The sequence below is a fragment of the Cladophialophora immunda genome (genome assembly GCF_000835495.1).
Source record: "Cladophialophora immunda strain CBS 83496 unplaced genomic scaffold supercont1.1, whole genome shotgun sequence".
NCBI classification, from domain to species: Eukaryota; Fungi; Ascomycota; class Eurotiomycetes; order Chaetothyriales; family Herpotrichiellaceae; genus Cladophialophora; species Cladophialophora immunda.
Genome location: NW_015622541.1, coordinates 4,668,864 through 4,696,199, shown reverse-complemented (window position 1 = coordinate 4,696,199; position 27,336 = coordinate 4,668,864). Strand labels below are relative to the sequence as shown.

General features: G+C 52.7%; 6 protein-coding genes across 7 annotated transcripts; 3 read left to right on the top strand and 3 right to left on the bottom strand.

Moving 5' to 3' along the window:
• Positions 1-8,418: 8,418 nt before the first annotated feature.
• On the top strand, positions 8,419-9,355 carry PV07_01372 (uncharacterized protein; the record flags this gene model as incomplete). The annotated part of the gene is made up of 2 exons (XM_016387886.1): positions 8,419-9,133; positions 9,180-9,355. 2 exons carry the CDS (start codon positions 8,419-8,421, stop codon positions 9,353-9,355), a joined length of 891 nt encoding a protein of 296 aa, XP_016254814.1.
• A 1,781-nt stretch (positions 9,356-11,136) lies between these two features.
• Positions 11,137-11,976, bottom strand: PV07_01371 (uncharacterized protein; the record flags this gene model as incomplete). Its single annotated transcript, XM_016387885.1, has 1 exon — positions 11,137-11,976. The coding sequence occupies one exon, from the start codon at positions 11,974-11,976 to the stop codon at positions 11,137-11,139; it is 840 nt and encodes a 279-aa protein (XP_016254813.1).
• Positions 11,977-13,255: 1,279 nt separating this feature from the next.
• On the top strand, positions 13,256-16,219 carry PV07_01370 (uncharacterized protein). The gene is made up of 8 exons (XM_016387884.1): positions 13,256-13,692; positions 13,746-13,793; positions 13,850-14,458; positions 14,508-14,640; positions 14,698-15,262; positions 15,334-15,654; positions 15,710-15,841; positions 15,895-16,219. Exons 3-8 carry the CDS (start codon positions 14,227-14,229, stop codon positions 16,105-16,107), a joined length of 1,596 nt encoding a protein of 531 aa, XP_016254812.1. The 5' UTR covers positions 13,256-13,692; positions 13,746-13,793; positions 13,850-14,226; the 3' UTR covers positions 16,108-16,219.
• A 399-nt stretch (positions 16,220-16,618) lies between these two features.
• PV07_01369 (uncharacterized protein) lies at positions 16,619-20,528 on the top strand. The gene is made up of 6 exons (XM_016387883.1): positions 16,619-17,436; positions 17,493-17,848; positions 17,897-18,033; positions 18,094-19,091; positions 19,148-19,692; positions 19,755-20,528. The coding sequence occupies exons 1-6, from the start codon at positions 16,798-16,800 to the stop codon at positions 20,059-20,061; spliced, it is 2,982 nt and encodes a 993-aa protein (XP_016254811.1). The 5' UTR covers positions 16,619-16,797; the 3' UTR covers positions 20,062-20,528.
• A 2,463-nt stretch (positions 20,529-22,991) lies between these two features.
• Positions 22,992-25,080, bottom strand: PV07_01368 (uncharacterized protein; the record flags this gene model as incomplete). The annotated part of the gene is made up of 6 exons (XM_016387882.1): positions 22,992-23,875; positions 23,922-24,291; positions 24,341-24,407; positions 24,458-24,555; positions 24,604-24,840; positions 24,891-25,080. The coding sequence occupies 6 exons, from the start codon at positions 25,078-25,080 to the stop codon at positions 23,206-23,208; spliced, it is 1,632 nt and encodes a 543-aa protein (XP_016254810.1). The 3' UTR covers positions 22,992-23,205.
• Positions 25,081-25,652: 572 nt separating this feature from the next.
• Positions 25,653-27,198, bottom strand: PV07_01367. 2 transcript variants are annotated; one of them, XM_016387880.1, is made up of 3 exons: positions 26,972-27,198; positions 26,012-26,925; positions 25,653-25,961 (listed from the first exon to the last, which is right to left on the bottom strand). In XM_016387880.1, exons 1-3 carry the CDS (start codon positions 27,096-27,098, stop codon positions 25,860-25,862), a joined length of 1,143 nt encoding a protein of 380 aa, XP_016254808.1. In that variant the 5' UTR covers positions 27,099-27,198; the 3' UTR covers positions 25,653-25,859. The 2 variants fall into 2 exon arrangements, with proteins under 2 accessions (XP_016254808.1, XP_016254809.1); XM_016387881.1 differs by having other exon boundaries at positions 26,012-27,198.
• Positions 27,199-27,336: the final 138 nt, after the last annotated feature.

Below are 27,336 nucleotides of genomic sequence, written 5' to 3'. Positions count from 1 at the left end.
ATGGGTGAATGGCAACTTCGTGCCTTGCAGTGGTGGTAGTATGCTAGAGTTACAAGGATGAATTGGGACGTATTGGAAGTTCAGGCCCACTACAGTGTATCACCGCTAGAAGCCTGGTTACAGCCCATTCCTAGCCAATAAAGGGATCATCGGACGCAAGGCGCAAAGAGTGGTTCCTGGTCCTTGTCTTCAACAGGAATGTCACACGAATCCTCACGGACGTGCGCCAACTTGCACCAAGGTCCCAGCAACAGAGACCTTCTTTCTTGCCATCAATCCCTGTCCTCTACATTATGTGTCGCATTGCGCCATGACTTCCTCCCCAGAGCCTCTGTCCAGATTTCGAACTTTGAGCTTTCAAGCATGTGTTCATCCACAAGGCCCTCCACCCAATCTACTTTTGTGTCTATTGTCGCTTTTGCGATCCACCAAGTCTGCGTTATAAAGAGACCATAAGGAAGTGAGTGGTTCCCTTTTCCAGCCTGCTCCCGGCGCTGTGCCACTTGCTGTGCCAAATTCTGGCATTGTGCCTCAAAATGCTGAAATCTTGCTGGGGCGAGGGCATAGATGAGCCTGGATGCCAGCATGGTGCACGAAACATATGTTCCATGTAGCTGGACATGCTGTAGAACTTTTGAACACGGTCGACAGTCGAGATAGTCGAAGGTACCATGTACCTTTAGCTCATCGCAAAGGCCAATCGCTGCACTATACTTCTGGTACCAGTTTGAAAGGTCCTGGCGGAAAATAAGTGCATAATCTATAAGCGCAGCAACAGTGGATTCTGGGATGGGATGTTCTGAACGGATCACATCTTCCGTCAGGTTGAATAAGTCTGGAAGTGACACAACGTTGGCCCAGAGCGAAATCGCGAAGCCGATTCTCCCATCGAAGAGTCTAGAGGTTTGAATCGAAGAGAAAAGGGCTCTTCTCCAGTGTTCCTCAGCCAAAAAACATTGGGTTCCGTTCATGAGGGCTTGAGTTACCTGATCAACCCAAGTCAGTGATTTCTAATCCGATTTCCAATCCTTTACGGGTCACTATCACTCACAAGGGGGCCGACGTGTGCTAAGAGGATCGCTTTGTCGAAGGCATCGTTGAACGAAACTGGGCCCCGATGTTCAATGAGTTTGGCCACGCCTCTGGCATGCTGCATCCATCCGCAGCTCCTGCCAGTATCGAGAAGCTTGGTTAACGTGTCAGTTGAACGAATTCATATTCTCTGCTGATAGCATAATCTCATACTTACCTCGTAGGTGCCTAGCAATGCGGCGGCACAGAGAGTCTCAGTTGTCCTCGACTCTTCTACCTCTATCAGTGCTGCTTGTAGGCTTCTCAGTGCCCTCACATATAATCGAGCTACGGAGGCACTCTCATTGGTTGCTCTGGTTGGGTCAAGGTTCCGTTTCAGTCCCTCGACGACACAATCGGCAGCATAACTAAGACTCTCGACATTCCCATAGCGGCTAGGGACGAAGGCGAGCCAGGATGAGGGCCCAGGTGGGAGCGGGAAAACCCGCATGGCGTCAAGACCCTCTGATGCAAAGTGTGACATTCTAGCGATACCCAGATGGAGGCTTGTCAGTGGACAGATGTTGAGGATTGAGAAGCTCGAAGTAACACCAAGGCGCAAATAGTCGCTCTGCATATGGCGAAGAGGGGGAAGATAGCTCTGCATTCGAGACATGACGCATCTTGGCGACTGGCATTCCGCACACCGGTGGCAGTCATACTCTCGCGCCTCGCGCAACAGGCTTACTCGCCTAACAGTGGATTTCTGGGCCCTGGGCTTCTCCGGGCCAGCGAGCGGAGTAGAGCTTATGAAATCTGGCAATTGCCTGAGGTTGTGCTTCCCATAGTTGCCCCTTCGTCTTCTCGCTGCGGCCACATCTTTCATAGCTTGTTTGCGGATCAGCGTTCGTAGGGTTTTGGTTTGCGGGACCTTGGAGGTGCAAGAATTCACAAATTCGAACTCTTTGGGTGGCATTTCGGGTCTGGTGGCACGGTCTTGAGCAATGGCCTGGCGAGAATAGACAAGCTAGTCACCTTGGAAAGAGGTAGTGGGAGAAAACGGTTTTCGTGGGATGATACTGCGCGTGCGTGGCAGAAGAACCTAAGTCGCTCAATAAAATCATCCAATCATGTTTCCTTCGTAAAGGATCATAATCCTTGTTTCCAAGTGCCGGAATCTCCCAGGATACAAGTCTGACAACTACAACTCAACCTCGTGGATCAGTAATCATGCATACATGCACTCGTACATCAAACTTTAAGTGGTGACGGTTGCTACGGCCACTCAACCACACCATAAGACAGTGTTGGAAAGAGGGATTCAAGCTGTTGGCGCGAAAAATCCATGAAACCCGAGGAAAATCTGCTTCATCGAATGCTGTCCTACTCCTGAATAATCACGTACTCGAAATTTAATGTCATTAGGCGCACATGCCGCGAACAGCAGCTTCTCCCGCAAGGGGCAAATTGGGCGAATTCGGCCACATCGCAAAGTGAGATCCGGCTGCGTCGAGTGCAAGTCGCGGAAGATCAAGGTAGGAGAGAAAAAAGCCATAAATCTAAGCCGATGTTGATACTTGTAAGTGCGACGAAGGACGGCCTGAATGTTCTCTGTGCAAGAGATACTCTACATCCTGCATCTACCGAGTCTCACGAACAGCCCCAGCTCCAGACTCTTTACTTCAACAAAGAGTCCTTTCCCTGCAGGTTTCTGAAGTCGCAAATGAGTCCCCGCGCCAAGGCACGGAGTTACAGCTAGAAGAGCTAGAGCTGCTCCATCGCTGGGCTGTATTTACCTGCCATGGATTTGGCGATAAGCCAATCGACGTTAAGGCATGGCAGCTCGAGATCCCTCAGGTCGCCTGCAGGCATCCGTTCTTGATGCATGGGATATTGGCGGTGTCTGCCCTGCATAAGTCACGTACAGAACCAGACAATGCTCAGAAGCACCTCGTTCGCGCTGTTCGTCACCAGAACCTGGCTCTCCCATTCTACCGCAACGTCATCGATGACTTGAAGGAAAAGATGACAGAGGAAAACTGTCACGCGGTGATGGCTTTTGCTAGTCTCACCATTGCGTTCGCCTTTGCGGACCTCGACGCCGTCAAGGGTTGTGGACTCAGTTTGACGCCGCGATCCGCCGTCCCGGAGTGGATTCACCTTGTCCGTGGCGGTCGCAAGCTCCTCCAAGTTGTGAAAGCCTGGATCATCAAGGGACCAATGGCTTTCCACCTCCGTCAGGTAGATGGTGAGATTGATCTTTCTCACAACCCTGACGATGCGAGGCTCGCGGCCCTCCAGGCTCTTTTCGACACGCAAAATTCACCCCGCACACTTTTGGATAGCGAAATAGAAGTCTACAGCACGACTCTGAGACTTCTTCGCGAGAGCTTCGCAATATCTCTGATGCAGGACCCACCTTTGGGAATCAAATTCTGCATGTTCTTGTGGATTGAGCGCCTCCCTCAGGAATATCTCGAGCTCCTGGATCAGCGGAAACCTCAGGCTGCGATTCTGCTGGCCCATTTCTGTATTCTGCTAGAAAGGAGTGCTTCGTCCTGTTGGTACATGGTGGGTGCCGCCGGACAGCTCGTGACAGATCTGTACAATACCTCGGGTGAGGAGTGGAGGGCGTGGATGACCTGGCCTCTTCAGCAGATCGTTCATCGCGAATGTCACGATGACAGGAGCACGCTGACATCGCCTCTCCACGAGGCCCTGCCTGCATCAGATTCCTTCCCTTCACGCTCGTGTTACGATGGGACTGAATAGGCAGGCTATGTGGGACCACAAACGTCCTTCGGCGGGAGTGCGGGATTGTAGAATGCGAAATGCGAAGTCCGAAGTGCGCGAATGGGTGGGTCCGAAATTCAGGGGATGAGAACCTTGGAGTGTACATGTGTAATAATGATACGCCTCATTTGATGAAATGACAGCTCTCTCCGCAAAACCAGCAGTGCTCGGGGCTGAGAGGCCCTTGGAAAGCCCACAAATCGACGCTTGCCATTGTTCTTCCGGGGGCTGACCGGTTCTTGCCAGCGAGGCAGGTGGACGACGGATGACTGTGTCGCTTGTCTTATCTCCGTCACAGTGCAAATGCGGACGCTTTTGCTTTCCATCATGGATTTGCGTGGCCGACTGCATAGGGTATGTACGAAGAGATCTGCGCGGGTTCGTAATCGCGGTTCTAGTTCAAATATAGTTCAATGGCTACTCCACCAGAGAACACCTGGCCAGGGTACCGATGTACTGATTCGGCTAGTCCATTTATTGTCCACTATGTTCGGCGTATCAACTCACCAGCTCCATTTCCCATTGGATTGCTGCATCCAAGATCAACTGTAACAGATACTAGCAGTTTGATCTTTGTAGCTGTTCCAGGCCACGTTCTCTCTCAGGCGGTGTCATCGTAGGCACAGTATCACTTCCCAGAAACGGGAATGGACCCTAGCAAAGGCGGAATGCAGCATCAGAGGGGGCACAGTGAGATTCATGGGAATGAGTGGGCGTTGCCCAAAGAATAGGGACGCCTTGTATCTCATAAAAGTGTCTTGTTACCAGGTTTCCTCGACTAGCTTCATCTTCGATCCTTTTCATGCCATACCCTAACAACGTCAAGCAGCGACCATTGCAACAGAGCTTCCCACGTTTGCTAGAGTCCACCATGGCTTATCCGACGATTGCAGAGCTCGTGGAGCGCAGCAAGTCCGTCGGTGTACATATTTCGAGGAACGGCACACTAACCCATGGTCCAGAGAGACTGCCAAAACTCACAAGCCGGTACTGTCTGGCAACGAGCGACGAGCCAGGGGCATCAAAATGAGCGCAATTCTCGTCCGTATGTCGTTGTCATTCAGCGTAGGAAGAAAAGACTAGAACTAACGAGCACGGGCAGTGGCATGCATCGACCCCCGGTCCACTCCAGAGCACATCTTCGACCTCAAGCCCGCAGGTAATGAATTCCCCAGGGTATATAGGCCCTGGGGGTTGATCCTTAACCATCCCAGGTGGGAAGGCTGACTGCGTCAAACAGAAGTCATCGTCCACCGAAGCGCGGCGGGGAACGTGCGCGGGGCGATCGAAGACATCATCGCCCTGGACGTGCTCGTCGGGCTCGAGGAGATCATGGTCATCCACCACACCGACTGCGGCGGTCTCCGGTACACGAACGAAAGCATGCGCAGGGAGATCATCTCGCGCATTGGGCCTGATCATGCCGACGTGATCAACGCGATGGACTTTCTGCCGATTGCCGAGTACGTTCCGATTGTTGTTGTTTTTCTCCGGCGGGTGCTTGATCTTTCTATGCTGACGCCTTGGCCCCGGAATAGCGTCGAGGAAAGCACGAGGGGCGATATCGCGTGGTTGAAACAGTCGCCCCTGGTGCGAAAGGAGCTCTCGGACAAGGCACAGGGCTATGTGTACGATGTATTCACGGGCGAACTGCGTCGTGTAGCCTGAACCACGAAGCGCGGGAACTGCAAGAATGAGGGTTGGCAATCGCAGCTGGAAGCAAGCTCTCCTACGAACAATGGTCAAGAGATGTTATAGGATACTCGACATCGTCCCAGAAAGACCGTCCGCCTAGTCAAATCATATACTTCGATCATCACGATAATGTGGCATTCAAATTCTTTATTCCTGGGTGTATATAATATTCTGCAATGGTCAAGCATGTCTGCAATTCTGTGAGCTTTCGCAAGAACGTAGGTTAAAATTGGCACAGCAAAAGAATTCTTTCTGGATTTGTCCCAGCAGATAAACGATAAATAAAGTAGCCGGATCACAGAGGAGTTAAAACTGATCAGCTCCTTATTCGAAGAAGAGGTCTCGTTCAAGGTCAAAGTTGAAAAGATACTCGACGTCGAGCGACGGATCGATCCAGATATTCGCGGCCGAATTCTCTTGGCCGTTTTGGTCCGAGATATCTTCTGCCTGGGGTAGCGCGTTGCATATGGTCTGAGCAGTGCCGGACTGCTTCATGATTTCGAGTGATCGGTTCTCGCGCACAGCTCTGATGGCCCCTTCGACGATCTTGGCGACCTCGCCCGCGGTGTAGTGAAGATTCTTGACCTCGCGCAAGACAACCAAACAGGCATCGAGTTGCTGCAGACTTCTCGCCCGGATCGCCTCGCTTGTCGACCGGGCATCCAGCAAATGGACACTGACTGCCGCGCATATCGTGGCAACTCCAAGAGCGGGAATCACACTCGTCATCCCGGCTTCGTGCAAGTCCTTGTGGATGCGAGTCATGTCATCCGCAGCTCTTCTCATCGCTCTGGCGTGGGCTTGATACCTGCAGAGCTCCTCATCCAGGTAAAGGTCCGGCGTCTCCTCCATGCATTTCGTCCATTTCTTGATGGGGACTTCAGGCTTATGCAGCATGATGGCGGCCATGAGGAAAGTCAGCTTGACCATGGACACGGTCAGAAGGGCGCGTTTCGAGTCGAAGTCGTCCGAGAACCGCCACAGGTCGAAGGGCGCTTGATGTTTCCAGTCTTGCAGCTCCGAATCCATCTGCCATACTCTGGAATCTTGAGCCCCCGGAGAAACACTCCGTCGATCGACGGTATGCAACAAGCGCAAAATCCGGTGGATGATGAGACAGAGCTTGGCCTTTTCAATGCAGGCTTCTTCGAGCATATGCTGTGAAGACGTCTCTCGGCCGCTGCTGCCGAAGTCTGCATGATCCAGCATGAGTTGATCAAGGGCCATTATGCGCGGCGGCTTTCCCATTGAGAGACAGACGTCGGATTCTTTCATCACCAGCGTCCACCAAAGACGTCTTTTCAACGGCGAATCGGCGTTGTTGGCTGTTTTCTGGAGAGCAATCGAATAGGCCTGGGTCAGAGCAATCCCCGTCCAATGCATTCCATCCTTGGGATCGTTGTTGCTCGACCAGCTAATGAACAACAGGGCCGCTTGACACATTGTCATACGGTCAGGTTCCACTTCCATATCAAGGAGTGCCTAGAACTCATTAGAAAACTCTCTCACGTTGCCGTGGTGGCCCACCTTTGCCTTGGAATAGAAACTATTTCTTGCGGCCGCTTTGCTCTCGTATCCATATCTCTTGATCTCATCGAGCTCCACGGCAGCGAGGCCAGCTCCAATCAAAGTGTGATAGAGCAGGAGCGATATTTTGCTTGGAGACTCCCCAGCAATGGCCGAAACCACGTCTGGAACATCAACGACGGGAAGAAGTGGATGAACGAACTCGGCGAACCGCTGAAGGATAATCCTTTCAAAATCTGGGTGGGGAAAGTCGAAGCATTTTTTTGCGCAGAGGTACTGCCAATCCTCAGCTTGGAGGGTTTCGGGAAAGGGCTTGATGAATGAGGGCAGGTCGATGTCTGTCGCTAGCTTTGCGAGGCACGAGAGTGCTGGGGCAGTGATCTCCGGATTGAGGTTCTGCCGAGGTGTATCGTGAAACGTGAACGCCGGGCTCGAAAGGATGTCGAAGGCACCGCGGTCATCGTGCTGGGTCGGCGCATCGACCTCTGGATTCGCGTGAAAATGTCGATGAGACGAGATGGAGGAGTCGGGCGTCGGAGGGGAGGGTTGGACGGTTTCGTGTCTTCTGCGCTTCCCATCAGTAGGCCAAACCCGTAGAACCCACAGTGAACGTACGGTGGACGCCTCTTTCGTCGTCCTAGCTCACATGTAACCCCATCAAGTCGGCAGTTTGTACAAGACGCTGGCTTCTGAGCCACGATATCGCAACGGACCTTGCGCCGACGGCACTCGAGGCATGCTTGCGAGGAACGTTTCTTTGGGGGTTTGTTTCTGATAAACCTATATTTCGACCCGGTCGGGGGTGAGAAGGTTTCGGCGTCTGGCTGTAACGTGGTCATGTTCGAGGGGAGCGAGTCTGGCCGCCGATGCTGCTGGCGAGAGGTCAATGGCTTTGAGGCAGTAAGTAAGGAGTCCCACAAGAGTCATGCTCCGTAGAAATGGTCACACGCTTCGAGTCGCGAACGATTCAAGTGTTGGAAGGTCTTATCGCAGTTGAACGAGCTCAAGCAGCGCCGCACCTGCAGGACCACGGCCGTCCGCAGACCAAATTCCTCCTGCAGGGTCTGCCGCCATCGCCGATGGGAACAACCACAGGATCTTGCGGACTCTTTCCCCCGCAATGTTGGGGGAGAGGTGGAGCTTCTCGTCTAATGCAGACGACCCCGCAATCTCGGCTCCTCGGTTAGCCAAAAACAGCTTAGCACAGGCCGTTCTTGACATTTCCACATTTTATCATCGCCGAGGCTGTAATGTTCGGTGCACGGCTCCCGCGACTGACAGCTAGCCTTGACCAAATGTGGTGAAAGTCCCGGTCCCTTGTCAGGGGGCTTTCGCCTCAGGTTTCATTGTGCGAGTGCTGTCGTCTGAAGGGGGCACTGTATCCAGTCCAAAATGTCCATCATAACACGAAAGAACTTCACCTCCACTTTCCACAATGACACATATCCAGTCTTGCAAGAACGACTGAAAAATGCGGACCTGGCGAACAGGGCAGTCTTCATCACAGGGTCGGGAACGGGCATTGGAGCGGCGACGGCGCTGTCTTTCGCGAGAGCGGGGGCAAAGGCCGTCTTTCTCTGTGGTCGTACGCTCTCGACTCTCGAGGAGACACAGCAACAAATCTTGAAGGAATGTCCAAATGTCATTGTGGAGAAGTTTGTCTTCGATGTCACCGAGGGCCTCGAACGAACGCGGCAGGTCTTCGCAGAGGCATGCAAGATAGCCGGCCGTCCGCTCGACATCCTCATGAACAACGCCGGCTATATCGCGTCAATGCCCACCACACCATCTCCGGGCAGCAACTGGGATTTCGATAGGTACTGGAAACATTTCGAGGTCAACGTGAAGGGGCCACTCGCTCTGGCTACCGCATTCCTCGAATATGCGTCTGAACAGCCAACGCTTCTGAATATCTCATCAGGTGCGGCTGTGATTGATTTCGTTGCTGGGCTGTCTGGTTACGGCGCAAGCAAAATGGCAGCTTTCAAGATGTTCAGCTACCTTTACCACGAGCAACCCAAGCGTGGCCTCAAGGTGTTTCATGTCCACCCAGGCGTCGTTGCTACTGCAATGGCGAAGGAGGGGAAGTCAATATGTGATGATACTGGTACGAGAAACCCTAGGGCATCCTCGGCTTGACTGACTTTGTCCAGCCGAACTCGCTGCAGACTTCCTCGTCTGGCTGAACGCCCCCGAAGCTGCGTTTCTCCAGAATCGATTATTATACGTGAACTGGGATGTCGAAGAGCTGCTGGCGAAGCGTGAGACCATTGTAGCGCAGGACCTGTTGACCCCTGGCTTGCGAGGGTGGGACTCGACGGCTATGTAACCTAATACTTAGAGCTGCCTACACCCATGACGCCAATATACTCGTCCTCCTTTGGTCTCCTCACAATTTCTCCGTCCTTCTTCTTGGTTTGGACACCACCAATACTTCCACTGGTCTTGAACCCCATGTAACCTTTGACTTTATCCGAGCACGTAGCCAGGACGTCATCCATGACGGACAACGAGTAGTTCTCTTGCTGTCTCATCCAAGGCCGTGTAAAGAACACGAGGATAACCGGTCGCTCGCTTCCGCTGTCTGCTGGCATCGTGTTCGCACCCGTCGCATGCCACAGTCTGCTTTCAAATACCATGCAAGTTCCTGCAGGGCCAGCCGCTGAAACAGTGTCAGCTGAATCGTATGGGTCATCCGGCGCCCAGTTCCCCTTGTGGCTCCCTGGCATGACCAAAGTTCCACCATTCTCTGGGGTGACATCTTCGAGGAAATACATCAGGTTCATCCCAACGGCAACGGATCTGATGGGTGGTTGAATTGTGATCTGGTCAGTATGCATGTGCATCGGCGTGTTGCCCGGCCGAGCAATATTCGCGGTGTAGGAGAACAAGATAGCGTCGTCTCCGAGGAAGTCAGGGACCATGTCTTGAATGGTCTTGTTGTTCTCCAGCAAATCGATAAACTCCTTGCCCTTGTTCGGCAAGCACCAGACCCGTTGATTAGGCTTCTTCTCGCCGCCGTCAAAGAATCCAATCCCAGCATCAGCCTCGCCTTTGGCTTGGTCCATGAGACGCTTCCTCAACACACGGACTTCCTCTGGAGACAGTGCATTCTTGACGAAACCATATCCCCAGACATCGAGATCTCGTTTAACCTGCTCGATGTCCTCGGTGGGCTTGGGCAAATCCCTCATATCCAGTCGGTCAAGCTTGGGATGAACGGCGTTGAACGGTGTCAGGGCATCGACAAGTTTGACTCCGACTCGGGTGGGACCAGTGAGCATGAAGATATGGCCCCAGTTGAGAGCGTAACGGGCGTCCATGAGGCCATCAACGAATCTCTTGATCATGACAGCCGTGATGTAGACCTGAGCGTCCAAATCTTCAGGTGTTTCGCCGGTAATGAAATCGAGGGTCGCAGGGCTCTCCCGCGCATCGATCAGCAACGGGGGGTGATTTGGTCCAAGAGTGAGTGATAGTTTGGCTGCAACGAGAGACATATTGTCCAACTTGGACTTGATCAGATTCACTGCTCGGTCATAGTCGGCCTTTGGCACATCTTTCGAAAACTTGGCAAGGTTGACATGCTTGTCAAGGTCGGCCACTTTCCCCTTGATCTTGAGCGAGACAGGCTCTGTCTGTGTGGCTGTTTGGGTCGCCATTGTGGATTGGTGAATATGACGGTTGGCGAAGAATCCAGGAGGCGAAGAGATGGGAGTAAGATGTTCTTTTATCTGACAGGGTGGGATGCAAGGGGAAATCAGCACCTCTCACAAGGCTCATTCAGCCTTTCGTCCTTCGTTTTTGGTCCGAAAACCCCCCCACTGCAAGAAAGTCCTTATCAGGTAAGCCTCGGGAGTTTCGTGTTCTGGATCTCTGCGTCCATTGGACATGGTTTGATTCCTGAATTTAGTCTCCGCATTGTTACTATTCAAGAACCGAGGACGTGCAAGTCTGGAAAGGAGGAGATGAAGCCCGCGATGTTGACGACGCTGCTGTTCTGCCATTAGTCACCAACAAAGAATTACACTTGGACAGTGATTGCAACAGTGGCAGTCTATCCGAAAATAATCGTAATGCTATACAGGGTATTGCTGTAATTAGGGCTGTTCAAGCCTGAGCTTCTGCCTTTGGGAACTGCCTACTGAGATAATTGTACGAGGTATTTCCCGTCCTTGCAATGTTGGCGTTATAACCCAAGCCCAACCATTCCTTCATTTCGTCACTTAGAGTCTCTTGTAGTTCACGAGGCAACTTCGCCGTCCAGTTGACTTGCTGTCGGAGGAAGGGTTTGGTGTAATATCCAAACATCAAAGCCCGGTCTTTATCTTTCGTGATGTTGGCACCGGATGTGTGCCAGACACGGCCGTCCATCAAGATAATACTACCTGCTTTCGCTTCGAATGGTCGGAGCAACTTGTCGGCATCTGAGGGAATGTCTTGCCTCGACTCGTATTTGTTCGATCCGGGGATATACAAGGTCGCACCGTTGTCGCCGTACACGTCGGTCAGGCACCAAATGACGTTCAATGCCCAAACCTCCTTCCACGGCTCGGGCACCACGATGCTCTGATCGCTGTGAAGTGCCATAGATTGACTGCCGGGTCGAGCAATATTCGCCGTAAAATTTGAGATCAAGAAGTTATCCCCCAGGACAGATTTGACCATATCGAGTGCCACTGGGTGGACGATGAGGTCTCGGAAGATCTGGTCCAGTTCAAGAAGATAGAAGACTCGAACGTTGGCCTCGTTGGGGTCCAGGCGAGGAATGTATGTCGCATCACCCCGATTTTCGCCCGCCTCTTTGGCTTTCCATAGTCTGTCGAGGGCATTCGCCGTCTCTTCTTTGCTCAGAATATCAGGGATGACCGCCCACCCCTCTTCGCGCAGATGCTCTCGCGCAGCCTTGTACAGCTCTTCACGAGACGATAGTCCACTGGCGTCACCCATGGTTCGGTAGAGGATCTATTCGATACTCTGATGCACGGAAGTGGCTGTCAGTCGTCTCGATTACAATTTAAGGGCCCAGACCCTAATAGTCTCCTCGGATAACTGGAAGGGGAGAGATGTGGAGATCCGCGGTGTCCATGCTTCGTATCTTCCATTATCCCAGGCAGGGAAGAATGCGGGGACTGCTCAGCTTTGGAGCTGCACCTCTCACGTCTAAGCTTTTCGAACGCGGATTCCAGATGTTGGTCTAGAACCACGTCCACAGGAAGCCAAATACGCGTACAATTTGGTACCCGGATACTCCAACTTGAAATGCTGGTATACAGAGACTCGCGCCCCGTGCTTACCTAGCGCCCCTCGAAGATCCTTTGACGGGGCCCTTTCAGTTGGCTCAACGTTAGACTGGGTGCTTACTGTTAATCTCTTCGTCCAATTTCCAGTTGATGGCGTGCGCTGAGTTGGAGATCTTCCGAGTGACCTTCCCACTTGTCTTGGGCTATAACTGTTGACCAAGGAAAGTTAAATTCTGTTTAGTTATGCGAAGATCAACAGGCAAACGAGAGGGCAGAGTCGGCTCTCATCACCGACATCTTGGTACTCATCAAAAGCAACTTTGCTGCATCCTCTGTACTGTTGATTGTTCTGCACTGCATGTATCGCCAGCACTTCCACACTCTTTAAAAATAGCCAGGCTCGTTGACCTCTTCTTGTACTCGCCGCTAGGCAGCATGGAGCGTATACAACGACTACACGAACCTTGATTTTACCCACTAGCCTACAGGACGTCGAGACTGGAGTTGAAGGATGGAGGTTGGAAATGTATTGTGGGGGGGTTGATGAGCCATTCACAAATGTGAGTGTCAAGAAAGATGAATCTCTCCATATAGAGGAGCTCGAAAGTCGAGACATAAAACGTGAGCACTGTGGTGTTAGTTGTGGTTTTGGAAACCTGTGTGACGCAGGTTGTAGGGATATATACTCGGGCTTTTCCCCAAGCTTTGAGGGCTTGCACAGGCGTCCAATACATATCCAGTAGGTGGCCGGGGCATTGAAGGGTTTTGAATGTCACCCCCAAGCCCCAGGCTCACAGGTTCCACGCCCGGGCTGATCCAGGCACATGCGGCCAATGTGCCGCAGGCCGCCAAAGGCCGTGGCTTAGAATCCCTGCTCATAGGCGGACTCACTCTTCCAAGTGGCAACCTGACTGGTTTACGAGGTGACAGCGAATCAAGGCTGAAAGGCGGCCACCACCTTGGCCGCGGATTCAACTCAACAGCAACGAGCAGATCGGGGCGCAGCCAGCAAAGGCTGGTCGTCTCTCGCGGCCACGGCCAGGCGGCTTCAAAAGTCGCACTGCTTCGCAAGAAATATGGTTCTGTTTCGCCTCCTCGGATTTTTGCCTATCATCCATTGCCAACCTACAATCCAACCCATCCACAATCCATCGACAGTCGTTGCCGCGGCAGGTTATTTGCTTTGCAACTTGTGAAAATGGCGCCAAACGATCAAGATCCAAGCAATCAGACATTCCCACGGACAAATACAGGTTTGTCATATACGTCGATCAAACGGTCGGCAACCAACTTCCTGCACCTCGAAAGGACACCGCCAAAGCCGAAGCCTGTTACGCAGAGTTTCCCTTGTTATCGATTGCCATGGGACACGTTGCGGACCTGGCTGGAGAGGCAGTTTCCAGGCCACACATTCGAACGACGGGTACGTGTCGTCCCTTTGCCAGCTGAACTCCCCACGCCAACGCCTTAGGATAGGTTAGTGACGACCACTTCATCTTCCAAACTCCCAGGGAATTGACAGATGTAAGTCGCTGTGTTGCCCACAGTGTCCTCGTGACCCAGCCTAACGAGAGCCTCAGGGAGAACGGGCCGCAATCTTGGACGAGAGGGACCAGTAGTACGATTCCTCGACAGGTGCGGAACTCGGCGCTTGGTGGCCAAGTCTGGGCCCTGCTGGCACCTCGTGGCAACCGCGGATTTGGTCCGACATGGCGCCCGTGATGCTCGGGCTGTGCCACCGGCATGGGCGTGGAACAGTCAATCTCAAGAGGCAGGCAGACTTGCAAACAGCACTGCCTGGTCTATATGTTTTCCAATATATCAGCATCCTCTTTGCAGTCGGTGATCTTTCTCTGCTCCTCGGCTTCCAAGATGCTTTTGTTTTTCTCGCTGTAATTGCTCCAGCCAAGAAAGCCGTGCCATTGAGACCTCCTTTCCCTCGCGAAGCCCTAAAAGAATGGTCATCAGCCTGACCCCTGAATTTGAGGCATCATGTGCAGACAACCAGAATTACCCAATAAATCTGGTGTACAAGAGCGCCTCTCTGTTCAAGCTCAGATCTTTCAAGACACAGCTGGATGAAGCTTCAACAAACCTCTTCTCGACGAGCGACCCCGGTGCAGATGTTAGATTTCTGGACTCGGCGCCACAACAGACACCTGGAACTCAGGCTGGACCTCGGAATCATGGTAAAATATCCGCCCACGCAATAGCTTAGGCAATCCTAATGGAGCGCAGACTTCCAAGAGTTTATTATCAATGGTGATGCGACACTCCGTGGCCACCTAGGCAATACAATTTCAAGAGATCCGCAGACTGGGACTCGGACGGGGCACCTGGCGACGAAGGAGGATCCAATATGTCGGTTCATGTGAGTTGTGTTCGCCTACCAGAGTCCTGCTCTGGAGCTGCTAACAGGGTTATACAGCTTCATATGGGCTGCCCATTCGAGAGCGAAGCTGAAGATAACCCGCCTGATGCTGGCACGGATATTGAGCTATTTCCAGGTCATGCAAGGCTATCTCCACTTCGTTTCGGTCTTTGGTCAACAGTCGCTGCCTTACAACACACGATTCAGTGGCTTTCGCTCAGAAACGGTGATTTCTGCCCCTGCTCCGGGGTGCGAGATGCCGGACTTGAAAAGGAGTGGGCGCCAGTACCAACTTTGCTACAATCTCAAGTCTGTGGCGTGCACTTCTCCCGTCACAGAGCCAACGAGGACGAAACAATGGTCTATTCGACAAGTCGCTCCTTACCATCGTTTTGATGTGGTGTTCGGGACGGCATTGTGGCTCATCACCAAAGGTGATCTTTTAATGGAAGAGTACATCAGGGATTTGGTCGGGCCGCAAGGACGTCTTCAGGACAGATCGTTTGGAAGCCCTTCTGAATGTTTCGTATCCAGCCTTGCAGTGCATCTACTGTTTGTCAGTTGGGCAGCGGAGGGGTGGACCGCATATCTTCGATGGCTCGAGGAAGTAGTTGATTCGGAGGTGAGCTGCTGGGGTTTCTCAGCTTCCCTTGCACATGCCGTGTGCAGAGTACTAACACGTTGAGCTTGCAGACCAAAATTGCCGTCATTGGGCCACGAGGCTTTGGGGACGGTCGGCGTGAGTATAAGCCGGAGGACCTACAGAGGGTTCAACAATTCGAGGAGAAAGCAAACGAAGCCACCATGGTCTTAGAAGGAAACATTGATGTACTTACATCGCTCCGTGGCTACTACGAAGAGCTCCTCCACCACCGGGACTTTGACCTGAAAGCTTCATGCGCTCAAGAGATTGGGACATTCGCGACCCAGGTCAATGATGCCGTCTATGAGACCAGGATGCATGTCTCGCGAGCCAAGCTCCTCTTGCGCATCATCTCAGACCGAAAATCACTGGTTCGCTCCTCCCGCTCACGTACTCACAAGTCCACCTACTGATTTGAACCGCCAGGTCCTTCAACATCTGCAGACCCAGGCTGCAGAGAAGATGGAAATCATGACCGTGTTGGCTCAAAAGGAAGCCATTGCGATGCGCGTCATCACCGTGGTCACGCTGATCTATCTTCCAGCAACATTTGTCTCGGTAAGTGACTGGCCTCGGAAAGGCATCAAACCGTGTGTTAACCATATGTGCAGACCTTTTTCAGCACCGACGTTGTGAAATACCAGAACCAGGACGATGCTTCAGGCGCAAGCTTTTCCGAACTGGCCATGCTGAGATGGATTCAAGTCACACTTCCACTGACCTTTGTGACCTTGATCGGAGGATGGTGCTTTTACAAGCGATCCCAGAGAAGGCAACACGAGCGTCTGCCTTTCTACGCACCCCTGGAGCTCAAGCAAACGTGAGGCAAACACAGACGCCCTTCTTACATGGTCTCAGCACCAAAATGAGGTTTTGGTCGGTGTAAATAGTTGGATGGAGAATCTAGATCTCATAACGTCGGCTGCTTTCCTCATGTTTCACAACTGCCACAATACGCTGCCGTCCCTGTGCATGCCAGTCACTCAGCCGCACCAGACAATGCAGCTGAGGCGATGCCCAACCACTCAATTGGCCCCATCCGCCCCCCCTCCCGTAGCCTCACCAGCGTTTTCTTGCCTAGGCGAAGCTTGCCCCCTTAGGCGAGGCTTGGCCAGAGGAGACAAGGGGTCACAACCAAAGATGTTGCTGGGTCGAGCTTTAGACTTTCAGGTGCTTGCATGGGTTGGTTACTAGGCTTGCCAACGAGAAGGTTCTCGCCACGGGTCGCCGGACAGGGTTCGAGGGCTGAGACCCCACTACCTCGCATGCCCTCCCCTCATGTATTGAACATGCGAAGGCTGCTCGAGGGGACTTTGTGTTCTTCTTCCCTTCCCTCATTCATTCCTACACGGCTGCGCTTCATCATCTGTCTGCAAACAGCTTCCATCATATGGCTGACTGGCGCACTCTGGTCACTTGAACGCGATTCTTATACCCTCATTTATACTTCGTCCCAGCCTCGGCGCCTTCGACCATTCCTCAGCCTGAGGCTGCGAATATACCGCAGCTTCACAATGGCGTCCCAGCTATCGCAGCCTCACGGCCCTCAAGCGCTGAACGACCTCCTATCCCATATCGATCGGTGCACAATACAAGGGCGCGGTGGTGGACAGTACGTTCGGGTGGATATGCTGAAGCAGTGGTGGGAGGGAGGACCTGCCGCCAGAGCCGGGCCTGGGAACCGTCACATTGATCACATTCTCGAATATGTGTACAGTCAAACCCCGGGGCCGAGCCTCCCGATCGGTCCAGACGAAATCTCGAGGGAGAGATATGGCTGCGTTATCGTCTTCAGCATTTTGCTCCACATTGGGGGAGTCGATGCCGGTAGATCCATCCACCAATACCAAAACCACCGCATCTTCGACGACCGCCTCCCCGTCAAGCTTTACGAACTGGAAGAATGCAAGCTTCCATATGCCGACCAGTTCAACCGGGCACAGTGGGCATTCTCTCCGCCATGCTTTGACCTATACACTCATCATATCTACCCGGCTGGGACCATTCTACCCATTTGCATGGACGAGCCAATCAACCCTGGAAAAGGTGGAACTGCCACCTTGTGGCAGATTGGAGTACAAGAAGAATTCGTCACGCCAAAGCTCAGAAAGAAGGTCGAGACCTGCAAGTTTGAACATCCTAAATTCGGTTCGGTAAGAAAGTGGCTACATCGACCTGGCTTGTTCAACGTTGACTAACACTCCACAAGTGCTACCAGTTTGCCCTGAAAAAGTACGGCGAGGGCCACGCGCAACTGTTCAAGAACGAAAAGGAAGCCTTCGGTGCGTTACGGGGCAAGGAAGGCATGATTCAATACCTCTGCGACTATGAACAAAAGGAGAACACGACCTCGCCCGACGGTGTCGTCAGATCAGTCGTAACGCACAACATTATACTGGAATACGCGGAGCTCGATTTGGACTGTTACTTCCAAGAAAAGCGGCCGCCCATTCTCGAGGGCGAAGTCGCCCACTTTTGGGAAGACATGTTTGATGTTGCAGGGGCCGTCGAGAAAATCCATGATCTCACCGTGACCCGCGGTGCCGTTGAGCATAAGTATTATGGGTAATATGCATTGCCACTGAGCCTGGAGATCGACTGACCGCGTCCTAGGTGGCATGCTGACATCAAGCCGGACAACATCCTGATTGTCCAGGAAAAATTCAAACTAGCCGATCCCGGCTTCGCCCGGTTTGAGAAACAAACTGATAAAGATCGGGTCACCATTGCTGGAGGCACAGAGACCTACAGTAAGGCCGTTTGCGTCGTGGATGCTGGAAATATTGGCGCCACCAGCTGACGTTTCGCAGGCGCACCCGAATGCTACAGAGCTGCTCAAAGATCCAGCCTTGGGCTCTCCCAAGTAATCTCCCAAGTAAAGCGGACTATTGATATTTGGTCTTTAGGTTGCGTCTTCTCGATCGCCGCGACTTGGGTCGTCCTAGGATATGACGGGATCCGCCAATTCAGAGCGTTTCGAGATACCGCGGTGCGGGAGGCCATGAAAAAGCAAAATCTTGACCCAAACGCAAGGGCAGAAGGGGTCAAGCTCACGAGAGGAGACTATTTTCATGATAGCAATGATGTCCTCCAAGCCATTGGCGACTGGCACCTGTTCTTGAGAAGATTCCTCAGAAATGGAGATACGCTCACCAGTCGAGTGCTTGACGTGGTGGACAAGCAAATGCTCAAGGGTGACCCGGATGATCGAATCCAAGCCAAGAACCTTTGTGGCATTTTGGACAAGCTCCTCAAGGAATACCGGGCCCAACAGCGACAACCCTTGCTTGGGAGCATCATGCAAGCTTTGCTTCGCGTCGATGAAGACGCTCCACTACGACCAGAACCATCTAAAGTCCTGTTGGAGGGAAACCTAAATGCCCCTAGGAAAAGACGTCCTAGCCAGCTAGAACCACCCAAGAAGACAACCCATCGTACAGAATTCTTGAGGTCGGCACTTCACGAGCAAGGGGTTGTCCTGGAACAGGATGCAGTCACCAAACGGATCTCTCAGGGCGGCGAATCATCGCATAACGACCGAGGCTTGCATATCCCGGACGGTCAGGGCCAAGGCTGGTCAGGGTATGGACGTGCGGACGACCTTAGTCAATTCACTTGGGCATCTGGTCAGCCGACGTTCCATCTCAACTATACCAAGACCGGATTGCCCTCAGGCCCGCCGAGGGCTACACGAAAGTCGCAAAATGTTTTCCAGGCCCGGTACGACATTCAGAATCAAAAGTCTCGGTGGGGATTCGGGTCAAAGAAGGACAACTTCCTAACAAAGTACTTCTCGAATCGAGATATTGTACGTGAAATCATCCCCCCTGATGCTCGCAGTGGCTTTGGAATTGACCGTGACAGGTGTTTCTCGTCGACAACGCGGGGTCGATGAATGACGAGTGGGGCGAGACGATCAATCTCCTGGAGATCCTCGTAATGAAACTGAAAGGACAGGACGAGAACGGCATGGATTTATACTTTGCCAACGGCAAACAAAATCTGCAAAATTGCAAAGACCCGGAGACGTTCAAGAAAAAGATGAGACAGGAAGGGGTGCTGCCGGTGCAGGGGGTGAACACCGAGCTCCATCTCTCGCTGGGGAAAATACTGCGCCGGTACCTAAAATACCTACAAGATGAAATGAAAAGGAAGGTCGCCTTGGAGGACGTCCGAACGATGACCGTCATCGTCCTGACGGACGGGAAATGGGACGGGGAAGCGGTCTTTGAACAGATCGTGGACTTTTGCAGGGACATGCAGAAATGCATGAAGGGAACTCTCTTGTCCATGGAAAACAGGCTGGAGAAACGGCGGGTGAGTATCGAATTCGTCCAACTCGGAAACGATGCAGATGCGACGGCAAGGCTGAGACGGCTGGACAATGATCTCCCCTATAAGGGTGCCGAGTAAGTGTCTTCCTCCTTTCGAGAACGACCTGGGCCTGTTATCTAACATGGCGGTCTCCTAGCGATATTGTTGACACCGAACCTTCGCGGGGGGACGTCAACAAAATGATCCTCGGAAGCTTTGTGGAAGAGTTCGATAGTCGTGACGACGATTTGTCTATGGTCGAGAACTTCCCGGGCCCTGGTCGTCCAGTATCAAGGATGACGATGGATACAACGCGGGCTACGAACCCTCCTGAGATGGCACCGTCTTTCATGTCCAATTGGAATTACCAGCACGCTCCTCAACTTCGAATCGACCGAACAGACACTCACCAGACTCAGCGGACAGCGCCGGGATTACCCAATTTCTCACATTTCAGGCGATGAGTTTCTTGTCCTTACAGGAGCTTTTGCCAGGGTTTATTATGTCTTTTGGCAACGGATGTCTTTCTTCTTTGGATACGTGCATGAGATTAATTGATACCCCAAGGCATGGGAAGTTGGAGGCGCAGAGTTTGTTTGGGACCGCGGAAATCTGTCGTGACGGGTGAAAACACCGACTGAATTCAAATGGTGCAAATGGTACGCACGAATGGTAACCAAAAGCTGGGATGGGCATTATGGTTCAAAGGTTCAGGTGCGGCTTTGACTTAGGTTTTGATACATGTTACGATATGACGAACGGTAATGAGGCGAATGAGGAGGAGTAAGATGGATGCATTGGATGTAGGACTTCGACTCCAGAGGAACGATGATAATCACTACAAGACCGCTATAATCCTCTTTGACAGAATCTCTCTTTACTTGATATCCTGGACAACCTTCCTCCTCGCCCACCGACTGATAACCCATCTCTAAAAGGCACGAACCTCGTCGACTGCATGTCTACCGCACACCCAGCCCTCTTCGATGAGAACCACATCGACGCACTCGGTGACTGGCCCCTGCAATTCCTCGCAAGAGAGGACGACTTTACATTCACGCCGCAAATCAAGGAACACACCCTCAGTCCATCGCGATCCTCATTTCGGCGACAGCATTGACGACTTTCAACCCGAATGATGGCATTCTGCCGATGTCAGGGATATGGATGGCATATGTATCAGATAGGATAACGACTACAGGACTACATCCATCCAAAATCAACTAATATCACCGTCACAGCTTGGAGATGGCGGGCACCTTTGCATTGGACGGCACCTTGCGCAGTTTGAGACGAACGAAACACTGTTCTCAACTCCTCAGGAAGTTTGACCTTGAGCTTGTCTATCCTGGACGGCCTATAAGTCCCATCTGACGTTCTTCATAGCCCAGAGCGGCCTGGGAGTCCTTGTTTTGCGGGAAAAATAAACCGCCTGTTTTGTGGTCTAAGCTACATGGCCAGAGGATAATTTTGGCTTTGTATACGAGTAAGTAACCTTGTTAGCATCAGCCAATAGACCCCCTGGCAGATCGTAGTTCGAAACTCTCCTGTTCAAGGCCAGACTTCCCGTCGCGTGTCGCAGCAACCGTTCCGCATCCTTTGGGATAGCCGACCATCCTCGGTTCTCTCCGCATTCCCAACACGGACCTCCGAAGCATTAAAAAGTGGATGATGACTTTCCTGACGGACCAGCTATGGGATCATCTGAGTTGTGTGAAGATATCGCGACTTCCTTCAATCCAGCCTCGTCCACGAAAAAAAAGATGGGTTCCCTGGGTGTCGACTACACCCGCTACCAGGACATTCCCGAAACCAAGGCCGAGCTCGACTGGGCGGACCTCATCACCATCGACCTCTCACGATTCGACGAGCCTGGCGGCAAGCAGGCCCTGGCAGCCCAGCTCAAGCACGCCATCTCGACGGTGGGGTTCTTCTACGTGACCAACTTCGGCCTCTCGGAGGAGGAGGTGAACGAGCAGTTCGGACTGGCCAAGGCCATCTTCGACCTCCCCGAGGAAGAAAAGCAGAAGTGCCGCGTGGGCACGGACGGCCTGGGCTTCTTTGGATGGAAGCCCCGGGGCAGCCGGAAGCAGCAGCACGGGCTGGTCGACAACCTCGAGCTGTACGACGACCCGAAGTGGTGCGACGCCTACACGCACTTGCCGCGCCCGGCGCCGCTGGTCCAGGCGGCCGCCCAGGCGGAGAAGTTCCAGCGGCACATGGCGTCGCACGTGCTCCGGCGCCTGCTGGTGCTGTGTGCGATCGTCATGGAGCTGGAGGACGAAGAGGCGCTGTGGAAGCTGCACAACTACGAGGCCCGGTCGCAATGCCACCTGCGGTACATGCTGTACCACCCGCGGACGGGCGAGGAGCTGGCGACCATGCGGCGGCACGGCGTCGAGCACAACGTCTACGGCCACACGGACTTCGGCTCGCTGACGCTGCTGATGCGCCAGCCCGTCGCCGCCCTGCAGGTCCGGCCGTACGGCGAGACCGAGTGGAAGTGGGTGCGGCCGCTGCGCGGCAGCATCACCGTCAACGTCGCCGACACCCTCTCGTTCCTGACCGGCGGCTACCTGGAGAGCTCGATCCACCGGGTCGTGCTGCCGCCTGCGGACCAGCGCGACGTCCCGCGCTACGGCGTCATTTACTTCGCCAACCCGGACGACGACACCCTGCTGGAACCGGTCCGGAGTCCGCTGCTGGACAGGGAGAAGGTTGAGGGCAACAACAACCGGGCGATGCCGCCGAAGGGCGTCCGCGCCGAGGAGTGGGTCAAGATCCGGTTTGCGAGCATCGACGCCAACTACGCGAACAACAAGGATAACAAGGTCGTCGTGCAGAATGTCGAGGTGCCCAGTTACGCGTGAGACGACGGAGTTGTGGAGTTGGCGATCGGAGTGCTACCGTCAAATCAATCGCCTACGAGCAATCGCAGCCCAAATTCTTTGCACGTTCATCGACGAGGACACTGAGAACTGACTTGGACATAGGGACGGCGTGCCCATCGGTACAGTTGGTGTAGGATCTACTTTGTCGACCGGTGGCGGGGTGTTCTACCCGGTCAAGTAGTCTATGTATATCGGCTCAAGTCCAATCGAAAGAGAGACTGACCTGTAAAAACAAAAAATCAACAGCAATAGGAGTGACGAGGAGAGTCCCTAACCCTAAGTTCCTAAGGGTAGAAATCGCCATTCAGGGAAAAAGAGTCGTGACCGTGAAGAAGAGAGTGTCTTGGTTTGGAAGCGAGGATCTAATAGGTGGTATAAACGCGTGGGCACAGTCGACGGGATCTTCTCCTACTCATGATGTACCAAAAAGAAATGCACGAGGCAAAGAGCGCAACAGAATGAAACCTAGGTGTTATAACCGACGAAACGCTATTGTAGCCAGATTCCAGCTAGCTCGTTCCTCATTAATGTGCCTGACAATATCTTTGGTGCTGTTCCTCCCCGCCTGATATTCCCTCATTGAGTCCCTCCATGGATGGCGGCCGTCACGTTGCTAACACCCATGATCCATTCCTCATGACCAATCCATGCTGGCATCCAAATCAACCTCCAGCAGAATCTGCTAGAATGAAGTCACAACCAGACTGAGGCAGCGATTCAAGCGAGCTGGTCGACTCTCGAGACTTCGACATCGCGGGCACCGTCCTTGCCCACAATCTCTCGCCGTCTCACCATAACTTTCATCGTACTTGCTTTCCTCGGATTCTTCGCTTCGAACACCTCATCCAATTCCTCAAGAGTCCTCCCTTTGGTTTCCACAAAGAAGAAGTAGATGAACAGGAACTCAAAGCAATCCCAAAACACGAAGAAGACATAAAACCAGTACTTGATGTTCTTCAAGGCGACCGGGGCGGCGAAGGTGTTGACAAATGAAGCGAGGCCAGCCGTGAATTGGAAGAGCCACATGCCTTTGGCTCGCATTTCGTTCGACATGACTTCAGCAGGGTATATGGGCTGCATGCTGGTGTAGGCGAAGGCGAAGACCACACCGAAGATGTAGATAAAGGCGATGCTCGCATCGGATGAGCTTTTAGATCCGGTATTGACGTATCCCGCTGCAGTGCCTGCGGTGATGGATAAGCAGATGATCATGCCAAAGGTGGAGCCCAGCATCATTTTACGCCGTCCAAAGACATCGTGGAATCGAGCTCCAGCAGCGGCGGCAATCCAGCCAGTCAAGGCATACACTGCGTTGAGCAAGAGCACTGTGTTCGTGTCCGTGACCCCGACGTTGGTAAGCAGCAAGGGCAGATAGTAAGATATCACACTGTCATGGTCAGCAGGTTGTCACAAGAGTGGGAACCGATACCCACTTGTTTCCAGAGAACTGGCCAAACCAACTCCAGGCCAGATTCAGCATGCTTCGATATCGCCTCGAGCGAGACTTGACGAGAATACGAAGATCAAAGAAGTTGCTCCACGAAGCCAATGGGACATCGCGTAAGTTGTGTTGAATTTCGTTGAGTTCGAGGTTGACGATTGGATGTGAACTATCGCCATTTGCATGGTATTTCACAACGAAATCGCGGGCTTCTTCGAGACGATCGGTGGCGACCAAGAAACGAGGAGATTCTGGAAGAAACCAGACTGTGAGACAAACAATGCCCGGGCAGAGTAGCTGAAGCCATAGGGGCAGCCGCCAGTCTAGGTTTGAAGTAAAATGGAGATGCGTCCCGTAGACGGCTGAAATAATGTTAGTGATCCTGGTCGGCCTTCGCGCGGAACAGCTTACCAAAGGTGGCGATGATTGAACCCATATACCAAAGGGTGTTATAGAGCCCGGATACAGTACCACGGTACTGGTTCATAGGATTAATGGCTTATCCTGTATGAAGGAGGTCATCCTTACCAGAGGTGGTGCGATCTCGACGACGTACATTGGTGCGGCAGTTGTAGCCCAGGTGCAGAAGAACGACAGCAGGAAGCGCCCACCAATGAATATAGCCACTGAGAATGTCAGCCCCAGCCTGTACACTGTGAGGCAAGTTGACCTACACGTCTTAGCTGTGGCAGTGACGATCGTCCCGACAATCACGCCTGCACAGCCGAGAAATATTGGCAGCTTTCTTCCTTTCCAGTCTGCCAACCAAACAAACAGAGCGCCTGTCATTTGTCCGACCTGGAAGATGGCAAAGACGATCCCCGTCCCCGCCTGTTCATTCTCGGAAACGTCGTAGTAGTGGAGATAGTTGGGTAAAGCATTTATACTGCCCATGAGGGAGCCATCGTAACCTTTCATCGGGTTAGACTGTTGCACTCCAAATTCTAATACTGGCACTAACCGTTCATGGTCGAACAAAGATACACGACAAGACAGCAGCCGTAAAGGGCAATATGCCCCCGTCCCCATGGGTTAGGGGCATTCTGACCCAGGGCAGCAGCAAAGGCCGCATTGGCAGCGCTGATTTCCTCGTCTGTGGCGGTAACCTTGGAGTCTTCTAGCTGATGGACTGTTTCCTTTTCCTGAACCATTTGGTCAGCTTCCAGCGGGCAGAATAGGAGAGGGGTATGCTCACATTGAGTGTTGCCATGATGAATTGAGCAGGAGAGATTTGATAGTATTAGGCCTCACTCTGGGAGCCAGGACGATCTGCCAATTTATATGCTTCCCGACCGGAGACCAGGACTATCGACAGCACGGGCATACAGTGGGTGGAGATCAATTACCGCATTGGACACGGAGTATGCACTCCTCCGCCCCATAATAGGGAAAGCGTAGCCTGATCCCCGACCATTTTGTGAGGGGAAAGTCACCTTACCCCATGGGCAGGTGTTGATCTTTGGGTGTACGCGATGGGTATGACGTTCGCTTAATCGTCTCTGGAGTGATGAAGAACTTTGAGGTTGCATGAGAAGTGGATATGGTCGGCCCGTGGTCCTCCTCTTCATTTGTCGAGACTGAATGGCTTTGCTGCACGTCGGTCGTGGCTGGGGTGCGAAATGAACAAGGACAGTTAGTCGTACACGATGGCGAAGGACCGCTGATTCCGTGAAATAGAAGCTTACTGACGCTAGGGTTGCGGCCCTTGGATGGGCTGATATCGTTCGTGGCGCGAAGCTCTCTGGCGTCCATTCCAAACTGATATAACAGCGATATTCAGTTATTTGCGTGACAAGCTTGGGCCTAGCGGCTAGTTCTCTCACTTCAGAAACTTGAAATTGAAATCTTTGGTCTTCTACCCATGCGCATGCGGCAAAAAGGCTATACGGGTGCTTGCGTGTACGCTGTGACCTGCCTTTCTCCTCGCCTGTCACAAAGCCAGGTAGGCTGAGAAGTCATATGCAGACTTTGCCGTCAATGTGCGATTTGCAATAGTCTGAAAGCCTGTATAGTCTGGGCCATCAAGCTGCACCTGTTCAGAGTCAGCCAACCTGGATGATATCTGTTCGATGTTGCGCTAACCTCAAACACAGCGTTGCTGCGATCAGAACCACAGTAGCAGCTTTTGATCGGTCCCGGAACGAGCTCCCAATATACCCAGCTGAGGCCAAGCTCTATAAACTTCTCGAAATTCCAGGCAAGGTTGTTTGCTCGCGCAGAGGCGACGACCCCCCATTCTTCTACAAACAGCTTTTTGGTGTGTTGAGCAGCGAGAGCGGTCGCGTTCGGCACCCACTGAGTCCAATCGCCATCGTATCCGTGTAATGCGATCCAATCGATTTCTGGACAGGTAAACAGCCATGGTCTCCAGTTCCAGTCCTGGTAGATATTTCCGCTGCCACCAGCACCTCCAGTGGACACAGCAATGGGAGCGGTGCCAATGTACTTTTTGAACTGCTTTGCGCGATCACAGAACCATGTTGGGCCAACACTGTCAAGCTGAGTGATGGCCTGGATCATGGGTTCGTTTTCAATATCGAATGCAGCTATTGCTTCTGTCAGCTGCGCCCAGGGCTTTCTAAAATTTGGTGACTGATAGTTCATGATGTGACCAATTCTGTTGTCAAAGGCGGCAACTGCTGCGGGATTTGTGTAGAACGAGTTTCCCAGAGTAATTGGTGTTCCAGAGGCAGGGCCAAACCCCCCAAATTCAGTACAATAGGCGTCACAGGAGTTCTGCCCGAATGCGTTGCCATCATGGATGGAAATGATGAATTTGATACCACGACGATGGCCTTCCATGAGGAGATCATCAATGGCATCAAGAACGGTGTCGTTGTAAACGCCCACAGTCTCTTCGAGGTTGGGAATGGTCACCGTGATATTCGTGCCCTTGTAAGTTCCTGGCGATATACCATTAATCCAGATCCTGATGATTCGTGCTCCATCCCGCTGCAGGCCATCGAGCCAAGCGGTGCGGGTCGCTTCGTCGAGCCCTGAATCAATGAGTGACAGCTAGTGCCTTCATTTGACTTTACTGACCATGGGCATAATAGCTTGAAGTCCCCCAAAACATGTCGTAGCTGCTATTCGATTGACCTACATGAGCTGTGCAGAAAGCGAACAACGAGCCCAAAGCGAGCAAGCCCAGAGATATGAAGCTGATCATGATGAAGTCGTCCTGGCAGGTTTTCTTCAACGTCGAGCGACTATGAAAGGACGAATGCGAGTCCCACAGGGTTACCTTCGGTTTAAATTGTTGCAATGCGATCCCCCTTCGGTGATCATCCTCATTTCTTGCTCCTTGTGATCACCCTCGTTGTTCGTTCCCAGGTGACCCTGGGTCGCGGGCTGTGATACCTCTGACCTCGGGTGACAGGGCCCACAATCACCTGCACCATCCCGTC

Bases quoted from the DNA above. Each gene is read 5' to 3' on its own strand.
- PV07_01370 (XM_016387884.1), top strand. From the start codon at position 14,227: ATGGTCATCAGCCTGACCCCTGAATTTGAGGCATCATGTGCAGACAAC. The intron at 14,459-14,507 runs GTAAAATATCCG...AATGGAGCGCAG, and splicing joins GGCTGGACCTCGGAATCATG to ACTTCCAAGAGTTTATTATC. The intron at 15,842-15,894 runs GTAAGTGACTGG...CCATATGTGCAG, and splicing joins TTCCAGCAACATTTGTCTCG to ACCTTTTTCAGCACCGACGT.
- PV07_01369 (XM_016387883.1), top strand. From the start codon at position 16,798: ATGGCGTCCCAGCTATCGCAGCCTCACGGCCCTCAAGCGCTGAACGAC. The intron at 17,849-17,896 runs GTAATATGCATT...ACCGCGTCCTAG, and splicing joins GTTGAGCATAAGTATTATGG to GTGGCATGCTGACATCAAGC. The intron at 18,034-18,093 runs GTAAGGCCGTTT...GACGTTTCGCAG, and splicing joins TGGAGGCACAGAGACCTACA to GCGCACCCGAATGCTACAGA.
- PV07_01367 (XM_016387880.1), bottom strand. From the start codon at position 27,098: ATGATCAGCTTCATATCTCTGGGCTTGCTCGCTTTGGGCTCGTTGTTC. The intron at 26,926-26,971 runs GTCAGTAAAGTC...TCATTGATTCAG, and splicing joins TTCAAGCTATTATGCCCATG to GGCTCGACGAAGCGACCCGC. The intron at 25,962-26,011 runs GTTAGCGCAACA...GACTCTGAACAG, and splicing joins GCAGCAACGCTGTGTTTGAG to GTGCAGCTTGATGGCCCAGA.